General features: G+C 42.0%; 1 protein-coding gene across 1 annotated transcript; it reads left to right on the forward strand.

Annotated features, from left to right (window-relative positions):
• Positions 1 to 16,674: 16,674 nt before the first annotated feature.
• LOC147416447 (uncharacterized) lies at positions 16,675 to 18,124 on the forward strand. Its single transcript, XM_086508348.1, has 4 exons — positions 16,675 to 17,172; positions 17,257 to 17,364; positions 17,469 to 17,761; positions 17,834 to 18,124. The coding sequence occupies exons 2-4, from the start codon at positions 17,310 to 17,312 to the stop codon at positions 17,897 to 17,899; spliced, it is 414 nt and encodes a 137-aa protein (XP_086364474.1). The 5' UTR covers positions 16,675 to 17,172; positions 17,257 to 17,309; the 3' UTR covers positions 17,900 to 18,124.
• The last annotated feature ends 365 nt before the right edge of the window (positions 18,125 to 18,489 follow it).

Here is an 18,489-nt window from a genome sequence, read left to right on the forward strand (position 1 = left end):
CTTGATGGCAAGTCTTCAAGGCTTCGCGGAGGAGGAGGGACCCAATTCAAAAAAAAAAAAAAAATATATGTATATATTTTGTACATAGCTATGGTTTTGACACATTGGATCTTGGAAATAAGGAGAGGTAGAAACAAATTCTATGAAAACGAAAAATTCACTAGATGTTGATTCTACCTGACCATCACTACAGGTGAAGAATAAGAGTCAATAGTGAAAGGGAGGAGAATCTTATGCGTTATGGGGTTGAATTCAACAAAATATTATCAAATCCAAGAATAATTCACTTGTGGACACAAGGCTTGCACATGGAGTCAAGAGGGGACCACTTGTAACACTTTCGGGAAGAAAAAGACACACATATTTTTGTGGGATTTTTCTCTATTTTTTTATTTTAAAATTTAAAAATTTTTCAACATCAAAGTTGTAGGCGTTGAGTTGAAATTTTTGCGCTTATTTTTTCAATAATTTTTGGATCTATGATTTGGGAGATATGGCCAAAATGGTGGAGCCTATCTGTCCACATGGGAAGAAGTCATGATTATCCAACTCTACACATATAATTTCTTATAGATTTCTCTATATTATTTTTGGATTTTCTCTTATTTTATCAAAGATTCTCTCAAATATTATAAGGAATCTCTTGGACTCAAGTTATGGAAGGTGGCATGGAGACAAAGCTCGTCATGATAAAGGAGATTATGAGAAAAATTGGTTAATAAGCAGGGTACATGGAGCTCTCTCATGGGGGAAGGCCCCTAATTGAGGTTACTTTGTAATAACCCCTCTAGTCATAATCTCTTTCCTAATCACTCTCTTAGCCTATAAAAGGAGGCCCCCTCTTTTGTAAATGGACACACACAATCAGCTCTAGCACTCACACTCTCACATGTACATCCTTGTGTATGCACCTCTATGCACGAATAATTCTACTATGGCATAGTATTGGCTATGGTTGTTTGTTTTGGTGTGTGTATGTGTGTGTGTGTGTGTGTGTGCACGCGTGCGCGTGTGTGTATGTGTGTGTATATGTTTCTTAATGGCCAAGAGGTTTGAGTTACCATGCACACATGAGTTTGTGAGATGTTGATTATGTGAAATTCCCCTTGTGAATGTTTGTATGATGTTCACGAAGCCCATGTTAATCAAGCTCTAATGATTTCTTCCTCTCCCTCCCTCTCCTTCTCTCAAAATTTCCTTGTGTTATGTGCCGATCTCTTACCATGCGTCCTAGCTGTATTCCAAGCTATGTGGTGATCCTATTGTGTACCTCCCATGACGAGGCCATCGTGCATAGTCTTCGTGTAGAGGCCAACGGGTCTGTCTTGCATTTTGTCCTCTCAATGCTTACAAAAATGACTCATTTTTTCCCCATCAAGACAACACTTACAACTAAGGATCTGCTCAAGTTATACAAAAAAGATGTCTTCATGTATCATGGTTTACCTTGCTGTATAATTTCAGATGGTGATGCAACGTTCACTGCAAATTTTTAGAAAGCTTTATTCTCATCCAAAGGAATCCAATTGGCCTTTAATACTATTTTCTCAAACCAATGGGCAAATGAAGAGAACAAATCAAATCATTGAGGATATATTACAAGCTTATTTTATGCATCAATAGAGTAAGTGCACCTGATATTTATATTTGTTTGAATTTGTGTATAACTCTTCATTCCAATGTACGATTGGGATGTCTCGTTTTCAAGCATTATATGGAAAAGAATGTCTTACTACATTAAAATCGAGAGATCTACTCATAAGAGTTCAAGCATCCAAAGATATGCTGGATGAGATGCAATTACAGATGGACCTCATACGACAGAATATAAATACTACTCACGAAAAACAAAAGAGTTATGCTGCTGTTAAAAATATTTTTTTAAACGGGTTTGAAGAAGGGGACTGGATTGGTTTAGGTTAATTAATAAAAACACAGTTCAAAATCTTGGGTAAGTGCAAATCTTAGTGAGATATTATGGAGTTTAATTGACACAGAAAGGAATTACCTTTTTCGACTATTGTTACAACCACATATCAGAGGTAGATTGTCTTTCATGTCATCTAGGAAAGAGGTATTACGTGATGCAAATCATATTCTTGATTATTCTTTGTATCTAATTTCTCACCGAAAGAACTTGAATACACACCTGAAGCAATACTTCAAAGTAGGAATAAACCTCTTGGCAACATAACCCATCATTGAACACCTTGTCAAATGGTCAACTTATCATGATTGGTGTATTGGAGGCTTATTGTCTAAACTTCGAGTCAAGATAAGGACACCTCAAATTTTTTCACATATAGAAGGATGTAAGATCCTCGATTTTTGATCTATTTTAAAAATAGAAAAAAATATTTTTATAATGTTCACTTGTTGTAAAAATTTGGTTAGAATGGTCGTTTGGCAGTATTGTTGAAGGTTTTAAAAATGAAAAGCAAGGTCGTTTTCAAGTTCTAGTAGTCGAATGGACATTTGGTTCAATTTTGATTCTTTTCGTTTTCTTTCTGGTGCTTTTTTGTGTGAAAACCGGGCCGAATTCTTAATCCTCCGAGTCGATTGGGATGCAATAGTTCAATTAATAAAATTTACTTTTCGAGTGCTTTTTTCAACACTATTTTTTAGCTTTTAGTGCTTTTTGATGAAAAGCAAGTCCCATTTTCCTTCGAGTGACAAGGGAAAGCCGTGAACAATTTTAGAAAAATTTTACCTTTTTTCAAATTTTACGCTAGTTTTTTAGCTTTTTTGTTCTTTTTTCACAATTTTTAAAAAGCAATGTTTAAAAAATGATCTAAGCTAAAAATAATATTCTTAGTCCACCGTTTGGGTATAAAACGTCATACAATGAAGAAAAACAATATTAAACAAAAATTTTATTGAAATTATTTGAAAAAACAAAATTGTAAATATGAACAACAATATGGGGAAGTCATAATTAAGTTAGAGTATCATGGTGCAACATAGTTCAGTTATGGTCACAAGAGCTGCCAGAATACGCATTCATTAATCAATTTGCGCATTAAAAATTGAAGGAAAGGGTGAGACGAGTTGACTTCCAAAAGCAAAGCCTTTTTTTTGCAAAGTGGCCCAAAAGCATGGAGCTATATCTAGCTCAGATGCGTGCTATTTAGATGGCTTAGGACACTCATCATGTTTATCCATGCTGATATAAATGCTCATGGTGTGTTTATGGTCACGTGGGTTCATAAAAAGTGCTTTTTGTTTCATCACGTCATGTAATGGTAGGGACATTTGTTTTGGTGTATCTTCCCTAAACCACTAATGAATTAGATCGAAACCTTTGAAAGGAAAATGATTTCAACACATCATTTAGAAAATTTTACCAATCTCATGTGCACATGAAAATTCCGCATGAGGAAGGAGTTATGGTCAAAACATGCTTGTGCCTTATGTACTTATCATTAGTCAAAGGCCATTAGTCCTTTGAGAACCACTATTATAGATTCATTGGATGAAGAAACCAACTTTAAACCAATTTTAAAAGCTTGATTTGACCCAAGTGATTAATGTATTTCGATCTACCCATATAACCCAAAAGCTCAGACTTTCTAGAACCAAGAACGGTAAGAATAAGAATCTTCTCTAACCAATCTTCCAATAGTCTCTCATCAAAGAAATTCTTCCAAAATCTAAGGGTAAGGCTAACACAATTGCTAAACCTAAGCTTACTCCGGATGAAAAGGTAGCACAAGGAATTGTAGGAGGTTACATCACGTCGGAAGAACAAAGCACTTATTCTAAGGAAGGTCGTTGTTTTCATTGTCACATTAAGGGTCACATAAAACGAACATGTCCTAAGCTTGAATCGAATGAATCTAAAGAAGCCACAGCACCCACTACATCCGTTAATGCAATGAATGATAACACGGGTGTGCCCAAAGTTTCTCAAAACCCTCCCATTGATAATTCTCTCATTAAATGTTATGGTCGTATGTCGGGGCACCATTTTGTCATATTGTTTGACCCAAGTAGTATGCATGATGTGATCAGTTCCTCTCTTGTTGAGAGAGCCCGCCTCGAAGCTAGTCCGAGATCTCCTATCGAGGTCTCTGGCTTTCGTCCCGGTATGGACGCTCTCATCATGGAGGAGTGCCTTGATGTGCTGTTTGCAATTCAACAGACTGCCTTCACTAGAAGATTTGTTGTTTCTCCTCTCTCAGGATGTGATATGATTTTAGGTATGAAATGGTTTCGTGAACTGAACCCTCTCGTTGATTGGGAGGCTAACACTTTAACTCTCAATGCCAAGGTGATTCTCCTATTGTCTTTCATGGAATGGACATTGCTTCTTCTCCATCTCTCGTTGCTAATATGCAGGACAAGATTGGAAGGATTCAGGAGGAGGAGACTCTCTCAGTCTCTTTGTCTCCACAACATGACACACAAAATTTGCATGATTATGAGAAGCATGATGAATTGAATGATAATGATTTGCATGATGATTTGGATGATAAAGACAAGCATGATGACTTGCTTGAAAAAGATGTGATTGTTCACCAGGATGAGGTGTTAGTGGATGCTTTTTCTAGTGAAGCTAACCTCGTTGCAGATTCGATCAATCACGAAAGATCGATCTTGGCTCTCGAGCCTTGGTCCAAAGAACCCTCACAGGAAGTATTGTGTGTTCGCATGATTGATACGCACGTATTGTTCGAGTGTTTCATTCGTGATGGTTTCCTGTATTTTAGTCATCATCATTATGTGATCCCTTTTCTTAGGCATGACATATTGTATGTTGAGCACGTTTCTATCATGGATGAGCACGAATGTATGCGGATTGTTCATGAAAAGATGAAAAGTTTGTATGTAAGGAAGTCGCATTCCACGTCTCTTCCTTGGCATGACACAGTTTCCGAAAGAGTACATGCAGTACGAGCACCAAGAATGGGCACTTCCATTGTGATTTGCCACAGTTGATTGATTTCGATCAAACTGAAAAGATTCGAGCGCATTGTTTGCATGTGTTTGATGAACGGGTTGTCACTCCGTCTCTATGTTCATCTACATTGCATACACAGTCTTTAGAGAAGACAAGATTTTTTTCCTTCACTTTACATGGAATGGTATGTTCATGGTTTTGTGTTGGAGATGGTTTCAGGAATTTTCAGCCATGGAGATTCTTGAAGACGAAAGAAGCAGGATTCTCGACGAAGTTGAAGCATCAAAGGAGCTACAAAAGACTTTGAGTCGCTTTCGGCGCGGCCCAAAGAAGCAAGCGTTGCAGACCTTTATGAAGTTCAAGTACCGCACGACCCACACATCAGAGTGGGCCGGCGAAGAGTCCCTTCCAGGATTTCGGATGCTATTGGCGATCTCCCTCGACGCCATACAGTTCGGTACCAGTACCTCCTCATTTTGAAAAGGAAGGGATGTCACGTGACACATCCCAACCCTATGTGTCCGTGGACAAGCTACACCACAGCAGGGGTTCAGTTAGTCCAGTCAGTTTAGATTAGCAGTGATTTGGCACTTTTGTGAGTCTATTCGTAGACCGTGCATGCCCAGTCACTTAGCATAGATGCATATCCTTCGGTTGCACACAACATGATCATCGGTATTCCCTTTAGAATCCATCAGATTCAGTCAGGGGAATTTTCCAGTGCATTTAGCCTATTTTCCTATTTTTGGTTATTTTCACTTATTATTTTTAAGTGACTTTCCAACAAAAGTAGGTAGGGCAATTTTGCTAAGTTAATATATAAGCAAACCCAAGTTAGCACTTTTTGGCAGAAGAGGCAGCAGGAGCTTCCCGCTCAACAGGCAACTTCTCAGCAGTTTCCCCCCTCAGCAACCTCAGCAGTTAGCATCGCCATCCATCTCCATTCCCTTGGCGTTTCTCGCTTCAGCCCAGCATCGCCATCAAGACCCATCCCCTGGCGTTTTCCTTCCTTGGAGATATCGCCATCACACCTTCTCTGTTGGCGTTTTTGTCCCTGCGAGCTCAGCATTTTTTCAGCCAACTACTAACGCTAGTTCTGCTGGTCAATTCAGCGTTTTTCTAGCATGGAAAACACTGCCCCTTAAGCGTTTTTTCAGCATTGACAAACCTGCAAGATCAGCGTGTTTAGCCTACGACAACAGCCCATAAAAACGCAGCCTAGCTTTGCATCAGTTCAGCGTTTTTATTCAGCCAAGGACCCTCGACAAAAACAGAGAATCTCAGCCCTTAAGACCGCAAGAAAACAGTCATTTTCAGCCACCAAGACAACCCTGAATTCAGCCATAGAAGATCACAGATTTCAGCCTAAGTCGTCGTCATCACCGTCGTCGTCATCGGCATAGCCCCATTGCATCAGTCCATTGCATTCGCATTGTACACCTTTGTGCAATCAAAGTAGACCACTCTCGCCGACGAGAGTGGGGCCTTCGGAGGAGGGTTTTACAACCTCTCGGTGTCGTATCTCTTCTCTCTCCTCTTAGTCTCATTCACTTGCACGCACAATATCCACTCACTTTGTTCGTGATCATAGCACTCTCCATAAGACGAAAAGCTCTCTTTCCCTAAGGACTAAAAGGAACCTTGAGCAATAAAGATCACTAATCTTGAGAAAATACAACATTCATTCCGTTGCACCTTACAGTCTCACTGGAGACATCTGAGTACAGAGGATCCCTAGTGCGTCGTTCAGAGTAATGACAAGAGCACTGTGAAAGGGAATATCTGTAAGGCCACCAGGAACGGGTACTTCTGATGCGTCACATCGGTGGGTGATAGGGAGCATCAGTAAGAAGTATCCGACCATCCGGGAACAGACATCTCTGATGCGTCATAGGATGGGTGACATAGAGCACCGTGAAGGAGATTGTATCGTAAGTTTGGTAGGAAAAGACTAGGTGATGGGTGTTCTTGATGCGTCACAAGGTGGGTGACGGGTGCATCGGAAAGGGAATATCCGTAGTCAAGAGGAAATTCCGAACTGTGTTAGAATTGTGCACAAGGAAAAGCAAGCTCTTGAATGAAGATGGGTTCAGAGGAAACTTTGAGGAAAAACGGATGCTTTCTGATTAAGCGGGTTGCTTTTCAGGAATCCAGATGCTTTCTTGCGAGGAAGTCTATGTCTGCATTGCAACTGTGCATGTGATTGCATCCAGGGACGTCTGGAAAGTGTTGTGAAAGTTTTGTTTTTAACTTGTAAGGTTTTATTGAGTTTTTGGGAAGATTCAAACCATTTTTAAAGGTGACCGGCCACCCACTTATTAAGTCGATAGCGTATGATTAAATAAAGCAATAAAAACCAGCCAACGATTTTTCTCTCTTTTTTTCTTGGCAGAAGAGTAAAAAAAAAAAAAAAGCGAGTAGCCAATGCTCTGCTATCTTTGTCGTGGCCAGGGAGCTATAAAAGCATCACACGCCTTCTCCCAGTGGGAAGACTAATTTTTGCAAGGAGCTGCAGATTTGAGCCGCAAAGAAGACATTGTTGGTGATACCCATGGTTGCCCCAAGTGTACCAGATGTCGCTAGGCCCAGTGAGCGAGTTCCCTTGCGAAGAAGTGCCTAGGAGCGCGTTTCCATCGCGATAAGCTGCTGTTTTTCTGTTTTCGTCTTTTTCAGCCGATAAACGTCGTAGACAGGGCTGATTTACGAGAAGGAACCCGAGAACACACCTCTTGTGTGTAGGATTGGAAGAGAGGATTTTCTATGTAGAAATCTCTTCTGAAGAATTGCTTTTTGAGAACCGAGTTGCGTTTCGAGCGTAGAGACTTTGAAGGTAACGATTTTCATGTTATGATCTCTAAGTATTTGTTTGCAAGTGTACTTCCTCTTAGTGAGAGAGTAGGAGTAGAGGAAGGCATGGACCTTTGCAGAGAGAAAGCGCTCTGAGGAACTAGAGCTAGATCAGCCCAAGGGTTTCGTACCCGAGTTTGGGAAGTAGATCCACGGATTGGAGAGAGGTAGTCTCTCAAGTTTTGATCCGGAAGTTGGGATTCCCAAGTAAGGACTTCGTGTCCGGGAAAGCGGAGTTATTCTACTAGAAGAGGACTCTGGAAACAGAGTCGGAAAAAAGTTGCAGGGATACCATGCCCTGAGTCTAGAAGGTGAGATCCAGAGGCGAGAACCTTGGTTCTCGAGGATTTGAAATAAGGAACGGAAGTTCCTTGGAATAGGGTTTTGCCTTAGGAATAGAAAGCTGAGGCTTTCGGGAACCTTCAAGTCTTATTCTAGAACGAACGCGGTAATATGTTCGGTTCAAGTGCTTGTATAGACTTCTCTTCATTAATAAAGATATTATTACGGGGGGGGGGACCAACCCATCTTCTGGTCCCAATACTGTGTTGATCTTCTCTCTCTATCTCTCTCTCTCTCTCTCTCTCTCTATTTCTCTCTATATCCTTTGGCTTCAATATTAAGTGATAAATTCTATTTATCCGAGTATATTCTATATTGCTATGCGCTCCCGTTTGTGACAGTGGTATCAGAGCATGGTCTCCTCTCTTTCTCTGTAAAGGAGGATGACTCTGAAAAGATACGGGAAGAAACCATGACAAGCCAAGAGAGAAGTAAGCAGGCGGAACCCTAAGTCCTGCAAGGAAAAGCTCGCAGAGTTGGAATTTTTTTTTTCTCTCTGCAAGAAGTCGACACAAGACTTGGGATTCTCTGAGAAGGCGACGAGCATGATGCTCAAGAACCTAGAGAATCCAAGGAGCGGAATGCTCAAGATCCTTCAGAATTCAGAAAATATCCATGAACATCAATCTAGAACCATAGCCAAGAAATCCCGTCATTCTGGGAAGGATATGAAGAAGGTCTCTAGACCTAGGAACACTCCAGTCAAGTTTGATACTTTTGACGGAAGGAAGATGTCCCGAAAGCTACCGCTTTCATTCGACACTTCGAAGATGCCTTTGCAAACGGCAATTTCTAAGAAGTCTCAAAGGTGAGGCATGTAACCAAACACCTCAAGGGGAATTGCAAGTACTTGGTGGTATACCAAAGCTCTGCAAGGAACTCACAGCAAGACTTGGATTCAATTCAAGGTTGAATTTTGGACAATTTTTTTTTCCTCTACGCTTTGAGGAAGGCATCCAAGAAGATTGGGATCAGTTTGCCCAATAGCAACACGAGTGAGTCAAAGCAAGTAGTGGTTCACTCTTGCCAAGGTAGCTCCACTCTTGATCCTCTCTGAGGAAGGAAAGATAAAGAAAATTTAACGAAGATTTTTGCCTCAATTTTGTAGACGCATCTGCAAGATACTTTGCAGCAGATGGTGGAGTCAGTAATAAAAGCTGAAAATGTACACTTTAGTGTACATAGAATTTAATCCTTGCAGTGGGACGAGAACCATTGAACACAGAAACATCAAATATTTGTTCTCTCTCCTCAAAGGATACGTTGCTATTCGGAGAAAGTTTGGAGTAAGGGAATCCAATCTAACTCCCAAGTTTTTGAATAGAAGACCCTCAAACTTTAAGTGAGAGGGCAGGTGTGATTAAAGTTACAGCTTTGAGGAAGTTACAAAGTGCGTTTTCTTTTTCGCACGAGGAATGCATGTCACGATTGTGACTATGTTAACAACATTACATCTACTCCTAGTTGCAGATACGCGAAGTGCCATGCCAAGGAGGACCCCTACGCTTGGATGGTCACACCCCTTTGCCCAAGAGGCCTACCTCTTTGCCAAAAGTCACACTCCTTCGACGACTGGTCACACCCCTTCGCTCTACGGGTGCGACTCTTCGCCCAATGGTTGCAGCTCTTCGCCGAAAGGATGTCTCTTTATGTCTTAAGTCGCATCTCTTTACCATGAGACGTGTCTTTTCATTTATGACTCTTCGTCTCCTATATAAGGAGCCTATTGTACTCAGTTTCAAGCAGTCATCAATCAATCAACACAGAGTCTTCTAAGTCTTGTTTCCGAGTTCAGTTCAAGTTTCTTAAGTCTTAATCATGAGTTTAAGTACTTAATTAAGGATTAGTACCTAGAATCCTTACAGTGGTATTAGAGCAAATTTTTCTCCCGGGACCTGAAGGTTGTCTCACCTTCGCTGCTACCCTCTCCTGCCCTTCCCCGAGTTACATGGAAGCAGAAGAAAGGTGGTGGTACAATGTACCTGCACATCTCGGCATGAGGTAACCCAAAGTTACTTATGTTCTAGTATTATACAAGACCAGAGACAGCAGCATGGCTATGTGCAAGTGTGATGCTCGTGATGTTGCATGGGTCAATGCGAAAGACTGTGCCTTTTTAAGCTCCAGTGTGTACTTGTTCATCTGAGTACCCTTTGGCGGAAATTTCGAAAGATGGCTGAATTGCACCCTTATGGTGGAGACTCCTCGCGTCGCATCCGTTGCCAAGCGCTACATGCTCCAAGCAACGCTTCACCTAGGGCCACCAAAACCACCCAAGCGGTAGCATATTACCCAAGTGACAAAAAAAAAAAAACGCTTCACTAGACCTTTGCTGGCTGGTTCTCCACGCTGAACTTCATTTCTACGCGTTGGCTGGGTTTTTTTTCACATTGGGCAGTTTTTACGATGGCAACAAGATTATAATGACCTCAATTTTACTCATTGAGTGGCCAGCCAACTTGCTGCAGTGTGGACATCTCTAAAATTCCAAAACCATTAAAAAATTACCCCAAACACTCCAGCGATGGCCTATTTGCAGCGTGGGTGCTCTCCGCCAGCCAGTTCGAATGTCCTTCTGCATTTCTCGAGCGCCAAAGCTTCTGGCAGCCTCATTGTGTGCGCACGATGGCTGATGACGGACTTCCTACACCTACCCTCTACTTCTCATACATAGACAAGGTACCAAAGAAGAATTACGAGTGTACCCCTCTGCACACAAAGTGCTCGTGTTTTTCCGAAGCCTTTTTCAGCGCCAGAACCCGTTATAAAAATAATTTCCGCTCTTGGAGTACCCGTCCCAGAACTTGCACTTGTTCGAGAGTTCCCTTTGTGGCGTAACCATGCCGAATTCTCAGGACGGAGGTGGTCAATCTGACGATGCCCTTACTCTTATCAAGGAGTAGATGGCCACACTTTCCACAAATTTCGCATCACTTCACACTCGCTTGGATGAAATGCAGACGCAAAACACTTCTCGAAGTCGTCGTGCTGCATCTCGGACTACTATTGCAGCATCTTCAACACCTTCTTTCGAAGCTTCAGTGGACGAACCAAACGAACCAGATCCAACAGAAGAGGTAGACAATTGCGAACTTCAATTACTTTACAAAATTTTTCATGCTACACAGAAGAAGAAGCTTGATGTTAAACTGCCCGAACCATACACTGGTCGCCGCGACAAGCGCGTGCTGGACCAATGGCTATTCAAAATGGAGGTCTACATGTCCCACACGGACTTGGTCGAGAGTAAATAGTTGCCCTTGCTAGTTCTCTGCTCAAGGACACATCATTTCTTTGGTGGCAACGACGGGTTGCTGATGGTAAACACACATCTTCTTGGGATAAATTCCGGCGTGCTATTCGCAAGGCGTTCGAGCCTGCCAATGCGGATTTTCATGTCCGGTCCTCTCTTCGCCGCCTGAGCCAGACAGGTTCCTTGGCCGCGTACACCACAGAGTTCCAAAGATTAACTCTGGAGATAGATACCCTTAGTCTCTCTGATAAACTTCACAGCTTTATCAACGGACTCGAAACCAACCTGAAGGACGATGTGCACAAATACAACCCTATCACCTTGGATGCTGCAATTGCCTATGTGGAGCGTCTGGCGATAATTGGCGCCCTACACGTAATTTTTTCCCTGGTGATAGATCTTCAAATAGCGCTCGCTTTTCACAGCGCGATCGTAGAGACAGCTATAGCGAAAGTAAGCAACATCAGTCTCAGTTCAGACAGCAAGCAACGCAACTTTGTTCAACTTCAAGGTTCTATTCTCAAGATCGACAATCTCAAAGCAGATCTTCTTAAAATGTGTCCTGACTTGATCTGAAGATTGGCATTCCAATTCTCAACAAGGTCTCTTCGTCAAATGGATCTTCGACTTCAAAGAAGAAGGAGGATTATGTACAATTTGTGGTGGTGACCATAGATGGTATCAATGTCAAAAGAAACCAAATCCGTCTAATTCGAAAAGAAATTCCAACGCGGAAACATCATCAAATTCTGAACAATTAGATTCTGCTAAGGATAAGGGAAAATTTGTGATCAGTACGATTCGTGTCTCAGAGGATACGACTATTCTTATGAAGCATGCTCAATTGCAATTCTTCAGTTTTGGAGCCTCTCTCAAAGCAAGTTTTAAGTCTTCTTGGAAGTATCAATGGTCGCTCCATCAATATTTTGGTGGACAGCGGATGCTCGAATAATTTTGTCAGCACTCAGATAATTCAACAGCTTGGTTTGCCAACTCAGAAGACATCTCACTTATATGATGTGGAATTAGCAGATGGATCAATTTTAACTTGTGATCAGACAATTTGACAGTTGCAGTTTGAGATTCAAACTTACGCAGATCAAAATTGATATTGAAGTCATGCTTTTATCTTATTACGACATGATTCTTGGTCAGCATTGGGTATTCCAATATGATCTAGCAATTAGCTTTCGAGGACATACTACCAATTTCTTCAAAGATGGACGTGATTGACTTTACACGGGCTCTCATGCGGAAAGAGTGATTCAAGCCTCACGTATACTAGTCAAACGACATGATACAGTGGATTATAAAGAGAATATGATCTCCGATGCAAATGCATAAATTCTAATTGATGAATTTTTGAATTTATTAACTTCTCCTGAATCAATTGTTGAAGACAAAGAAAGATGATTTTAAGAAAGAAGTTTTTCCAAGTGATACTTCGTTACCAGACAAAGATAAGGACATAGTTGCGGATTCCGAGTCTGAAGACGACTATGCTTTCTTTGATTCTTTGTTGGATGATGATATGCCAATTGCAACTCATGAAGTGACAGTTTCTGAAGATGATTCTGAAGAATTTTGGGATTCATTATTGGAAGATGATCACAATCTAAAGCCAAAATCCTCTCCGGTGATTCATAAAGTTGAAGGTACCCCATCTGAAGAATGCCTTGAGAACATTTCCTCTTTCCCAAATATTTCGCAGTTACTGGACGATTTTGAATTAGAAGTCTTACATCGCATGAAGAATTTTGAAGATCAATCTCTTGTTGCAGTCAACCTGATTATGCCAGATTCCTCTAAAAAGTCTTTGAATAATGCAATGACATGGGATTTAGAAGTCAAAGCAAAAAGGTTTTGCAAGTAGCAAAGGTTAAAGACAAAGACTTCAGATAACTAAAAGATCAAAGATTTTCGAAGATTCAATGCTTTTCCAAGGTTCTATCAACATCAAAAATCATTTCTTTGACACGGGCACTCATTTTAAATGGGAGGGAATGTCACGATTGTGGCTATGTTAACATCATTACATCTACTTCTAGTTGTAGATACGCAAAGTGCCATGCCAAGGAGGACCCCTACGCTTGGATGGTCACACCCCTTCGTCCAAGAGACGTACCTCTTCGCCAAAAGCCACACTCCTTCGACGACTGGTCACACCCCTTCGCTCTACGGGTGCGACTCTTCGCCCAATGGTTGTAGCTGCTCGCCGAAAGGATGTGTCTTTACGTCTACAGTCGCGTCTCTTCACCATGAGACGTGTCTTTTCATTTATGACTCTTCGTCTTCTATATAAGGAGCCTATTGTACTCAGTTTCAAGCAATCATCAATCAATCAACACATAGTCTTCTAAGTTTTGCTTTTGAGTTCAATTCAAGTTTCTCAAGTCTTAATCATGAGTTTAAGTACTTAATTAAGGATTAGTACCTAGAATCCTTACAATACATATGTCTAACCAAGATTGAGTGTTTATGAGAGTAGGGTTGAGTCACATTGTTTTATACGATTAATTGCATGCGTTGGTCTCTCTGCGTCTCACGCTCTAACTCCAAGGCCGCTCGTCTGTCTTCATGCTCGTGATCCAATTCTACCTTTCTTTCCTTGGCCGCCAAGCGCGCTTGCTCGCGCTCACGCTCTAAGATTGCCGTTCTTTCTTCGGCTGCCAAGCGTGCTTGCTCACGCTCATGCTCTAAGGCTGTCGTTCTTTCTTCGGCCGCCAAGCGCGCTTGCTCACGCCTCACGCTCACGCCCCACGCTCACCGCCCACGCTCACGCCCACGCTCCAAGGCTGCCGTTCTTTCTTCGCGCTCACGGTCCAAAGCGGCGCGTTGCGCTTCTTGTTGTAGCATCATGTCCATCATTGTCTTGACCAAAGCCTCCATAGGATTTGGTGCAAACCGTGGCGTAGATGGGGAAGGGGAGGGTCCGAAAAACCTCCTGGTGCAGAAAATTCTTTTCACCACCTCCATGCTCATCACCTTCACGCGAAGTATTTATTTATTCCGCTTTGGGTGATGACGATACAATGAGATCTTGGGTACTTAAGTTCACGAGGAACTTGGGTTCTTGTGGTTCTTGAATCCTTGAGGTTCGAGGTTCTTGAGTTCTCGAGGGTCTTGAGTTCTTTCTTTAGCTTGCAATCTATGTTAGAGAAGGCTTTTCTCTTACCCGAGCTCTACTCTTTCTGCGGGCGAACCCCTTAGTGGCCTTGCGCTCACACCAAGGTTGCTTTTTCCCACCTCACGTCGATTGGCCGGCTGCTAAGTGCACGGTCCGCTCTGAATGAGTGAAAAGAGGAACAAGGGGAGGCTGGACAAGCCCTTCTTTCTTGGGTTTCCTAATTGTCCAACGGTTTACATCCACAAGATCTTAGGTAACTTTGAATTTATGCAAGATCTTAGATCTTGGGTGACTTTGTTTTTATCGGAACTCGAGATAAGCCTCATCATGTTCTTCTTGGATTGAGAGAAATGTCAGTACACTGTACATGCTAGAGTGAAGTTTGTGGAGCATTTTTTAAACATTTTTACTAGTGCATATGCACCACATTTTGCTTTGTCATATATTTGTGTCCTTATAAGTTTTAGCACATTGTCAGACTAAAAGTGCCATTATAGTTTGTCTTTAAAGGATAAATGTGGACCTTCATTGGCTGGTCTTGGGTGAAGGCATCCAGCTCTACCATATGCGAGCTGGGTATATCTTGTGACGAGGTCAGCGCTTGTATATTTGCCAAACGTATCTTATAATGTTGATAAAAAGCTCTTTGGCATGTTTTTAAAGTTGGCGTGCTGATTTCCAGAGCACTTGTTTCTCTTGTCCAAAGCTTTGGTTCATGCCAAAAAGGGATAAGGGTGGATGCGAGAGGTCTAGAAACTCGACGAATTGAGTTTTAGAGGATCACTTGAGTGGCGTTGTGTTGGAAGGCTGGCAAATCTCCTCAATAGTATTGATGGTGTCATGTGATGCCTTACATTAGGACATCTCACTTGTCACTTGTCACTTGTCACGTGACACATCCCAACCCTATGTGTCCGTGGACAAGCTACACCACAGTAGGGTTCAGTCAGTTTAGATTAGCAGTGATCTGGCACTTTTGTGAGTCTATTCGTAGACCGTGCATGCCTAGTCACTTAGCATAGATGCATATCCTCCGGTTGCACACATCATGATCATCGGAATTCCCATCAGAATCCATTAGCATCAGTTAGGGGAATTTTCTAGTGCATTTAGCCTATTTTCCTATTTATTGGTATTTTCACTTATTATTTTTAAGCGACTCTCCAACAAAAGTAGGTAGGGCAATTTTGCTAAGTTTGTATATAAGCAAACTAGAGCTAGCACTATTTGGCAGAAGAGGCAGCAGGAGCACCTTGCTCAACAGGCAACTTCTCAACAAGACCAACCCCCGCGACTACTCTGGCGTTTTCTCCACAGAAGACCTAGCGTTTTTGCATCAGATCAGCCTCGGCGATTTGTGCACAGCAGATCAGCCCCAACGTCATCATGACACAGCAGATCAGCCTAGCGTTTTTGCATTTGCAGAATCCCGGCGACAGAAGGACCAATTTCAGTCCCTGGCGTTTTTGGATTTCAGCAGCAAATTAAGACCGGCATCATTCACCTAGCAGATTCAGCCCGTAAAGACCATCAGTTTTCAGCCCTAAGAAACCTCATTTTTCAGCCAAGAAAACGCAGCCAAAACAGTCCATTTTCAGCCTTGAAACAATCCAAGAAATTCAGCGTCTAGAAGATCTCAGATTTCAGCCCAAGTCGCCGTCGTCATCACCGTCGTCGTCACCGTCGTCGTCACCGTCGTCGTCATCGGCATAGTCCCATTGCATCAGTCCATTGCATACGCATTGTACACCTTTGTGCAATCAAAGTAGACCACTCTCGCCGACGAGAGTGGGGCCTTCGGAGGAGGGTTTTACAACCTCTCTGTGTCGTATCTCTTCTCTCTCCTTCTCTCAGTCTCATTCACTTGCACGCACAATATCCACTCACTTTGTTCGTGATCATAGCACTCTCCATAAGACGGAAAGCTCTCTCTTTCCCTAAGAACTAAAAGGAACCTTGAAAATACAACATTCATTCCGCTGCACCTAATATCACTTTTGCTGGGCTGTTTGAGATGTGGATAGATAGAGAAAGATCAAGTAATGACGTCTGTAGAAGTCCAAAGTGTCATATAAGACCCAATATCTACAATGCCATGATTCTAGTATGTCAATCACCTAGATAAAGAAAAGGAAAAGTTGGCTTCATCTTTGCACGCACTAGCTCCTTGCCTAACTTTTCTCCTTTGTACTTTGTACTGCGGCTGTGGCCCCTGCATATTACTCCTGCAGCAGCTTCAATCTTTGTATTGTCACCAATCAGGCCCTCACAGCTTGGCCCCTGCTTTATCTTATTACAGCAAATAGGCTACACATAGCTTGAGCCCTGCCTCATTTTGAGAGAGAGAGAGAGAGAGAGAGAGAGAGAGAGAGAGAGAGAGAGAGAGAGAGAGAGTTTTTGCTAGTCTAGCATTCTAAGAGTTTTGTTAGAACTCAAAAATTTGGACTTAATATCTTTGATAAGCGTTTTCTTCTATGAACCGTGCATGGAATTTAATACTCTATCTGATTATACTTTCTTGGTTCTTCATAGGAGGTGCAATGTGAGGTCCAAGCACTTAATGCAACCCATGATTACATTGTTATGCGAGTGATGACGCGTATTGATAGATCTACTGCTCCTGTGGACTTATCCGCTTCAGCTTGCAGATTGGGGAGGAGTATTTTCTGTTTGGATACTCAACTTGCAAGTGTGTGGGCTCAGGTGAATTGATTCTTCTTTGTTTAAGATAAATTTAGTTATTGAGAATACATGCAAGAGATAAAGACACTTTATGTTTTATATCAGGTGGTCAATGGCAGTTGACGTGGGCTCTTACTAGAGGGCATTTTGCGACACACATGTTGGATTCCTTTCAAGTTGCAGGTAGTGGTGGATCAGTACCTGGAGACTCGGGTAATCATCGTTTCTATTTTCATTGCTTTTATTGTTCTTAGCTAGAGTACAATTTTGATTAGTTTAGGGTATGTTGAAGATACTAGGATGTCTTAATTTCACAGGTGGTCCGGTGTTCCTCATTGCATCGGGTAAGCTGGTAGGAATCAACACCTCAGTGTCCCTGGTCCATCCATGTCTATCTATTGATGATGCGGCGAAAGCTCAAACCAGACCCCAGGCTTTGATAAAGCCTTTTTCAATCATTGAGTTGCTGCTCAATGCTGAGACGGGGGTCCCATTCTTTGGTTCAGGCGGTCAAAAAGCGATTTACAATTCATCAGCAATGGTCACCACCTCATCTCGAGCGGCCCCAGTAGTAAAGCCACAACCGCAAGAGTTGCTTTGTACAGAGCAGGTAAGGTTGTATGAATATTTCTCTCTCTATGTAGATAATCCTTTTTATGTACTAATAATGTAGTGGGTGCAGATTGTACCGAGGCAGTCGCTGGCTGATTTACTGGATCCGGAACTCTTGGATCTGTACATCTTTTGATACCTCACCGATCTGTTGGTAGGGACTATTTTGAGATCCATGTTCTTTGTATGGATATTGTCATGTGAACATGACAGTAGGATCACATTTGACTAAAACTTTTGTTTGCTTGGACGTATGTGAGATGATTGATGGCTTCTATGATCATAATAGACCATGTATACATGCATCAGACAGATTCTCTCTCTCTCTCTCTCTCTCTCTCTCTCTCTCTCTCTCTCTCTATCTTGATGCATTCTCATGATTGTACTACCTTGAGCATACAGACATGCATATACCCCTAGAGATAGAGCTCCATCCCTCCTCAGATACTCCACTACCTACATTCAGTTCAGTTTTGTATCAATTTTGTTTCATTTGTCTTTCCGATAGACGGATGACATACACACAATGTACACTTGATTTGTCTCATAGGCCGATTTCGGCCTGACATAGACGTTAAAAATCTTTCTTTCTTTCTTTCTTTCTTTCTCTCTCTCTCTCTCTCTCTCTCTCTCTCTCTCTATCAGGCCAGATACTTGTGGGTGAGGCTGAGGGCAGAGACTGGACGTTTCTTGTACATCGCCATATGCTATTTTCCTCCCAGCACT

The sequence above is a fragment of the Adiantum capillus-veneris genome, unplaced genomic scaffold, assembly GCF_014529385.1.
Source record: "Adiantum capillus-veneris isolate H3 unplaced genomic scaffold, ASM1452938v2 Hic_scaffold_965, whole genome shotgun sequence".
Classification (NCBI taxonomy): domain Eukaryota; kingdom Viridiplantae; phylum Streptophyta; class Polypodiopsida; order Polypodiales; family Pteridaceae; genus Adiantum; species Adiantum capillus-veneris.

What these genes read in the sequence shown, in the direction of transcription:
- LOC147416447 (XM_086508348.1), top strand. Translation starts at nt 17,310, where the DNA reads ATGTTGGATTCCTTTCAAGTTGCAGGTAGTGGTGGATCAGTACCTGGA. An exon ending in ATCAGTACCTGGAGACTCGG is followed by an intron (nt 17,365 to 17,468) that starts GTAATCATCGTT and finishes TTAATTTCACAG; the next exon opens with GTGGTCCGGTGTTCCTCATT. An exon ending in AGTTGCTTTGTACAGAGCAG is followed by an intron (nt 17,762 to 17,833) that starts GTAAGGTTGTAT and finishes TAGTGGGTGCAG; the next exon opens with ATTGTACCGAGGCAGTCGCT.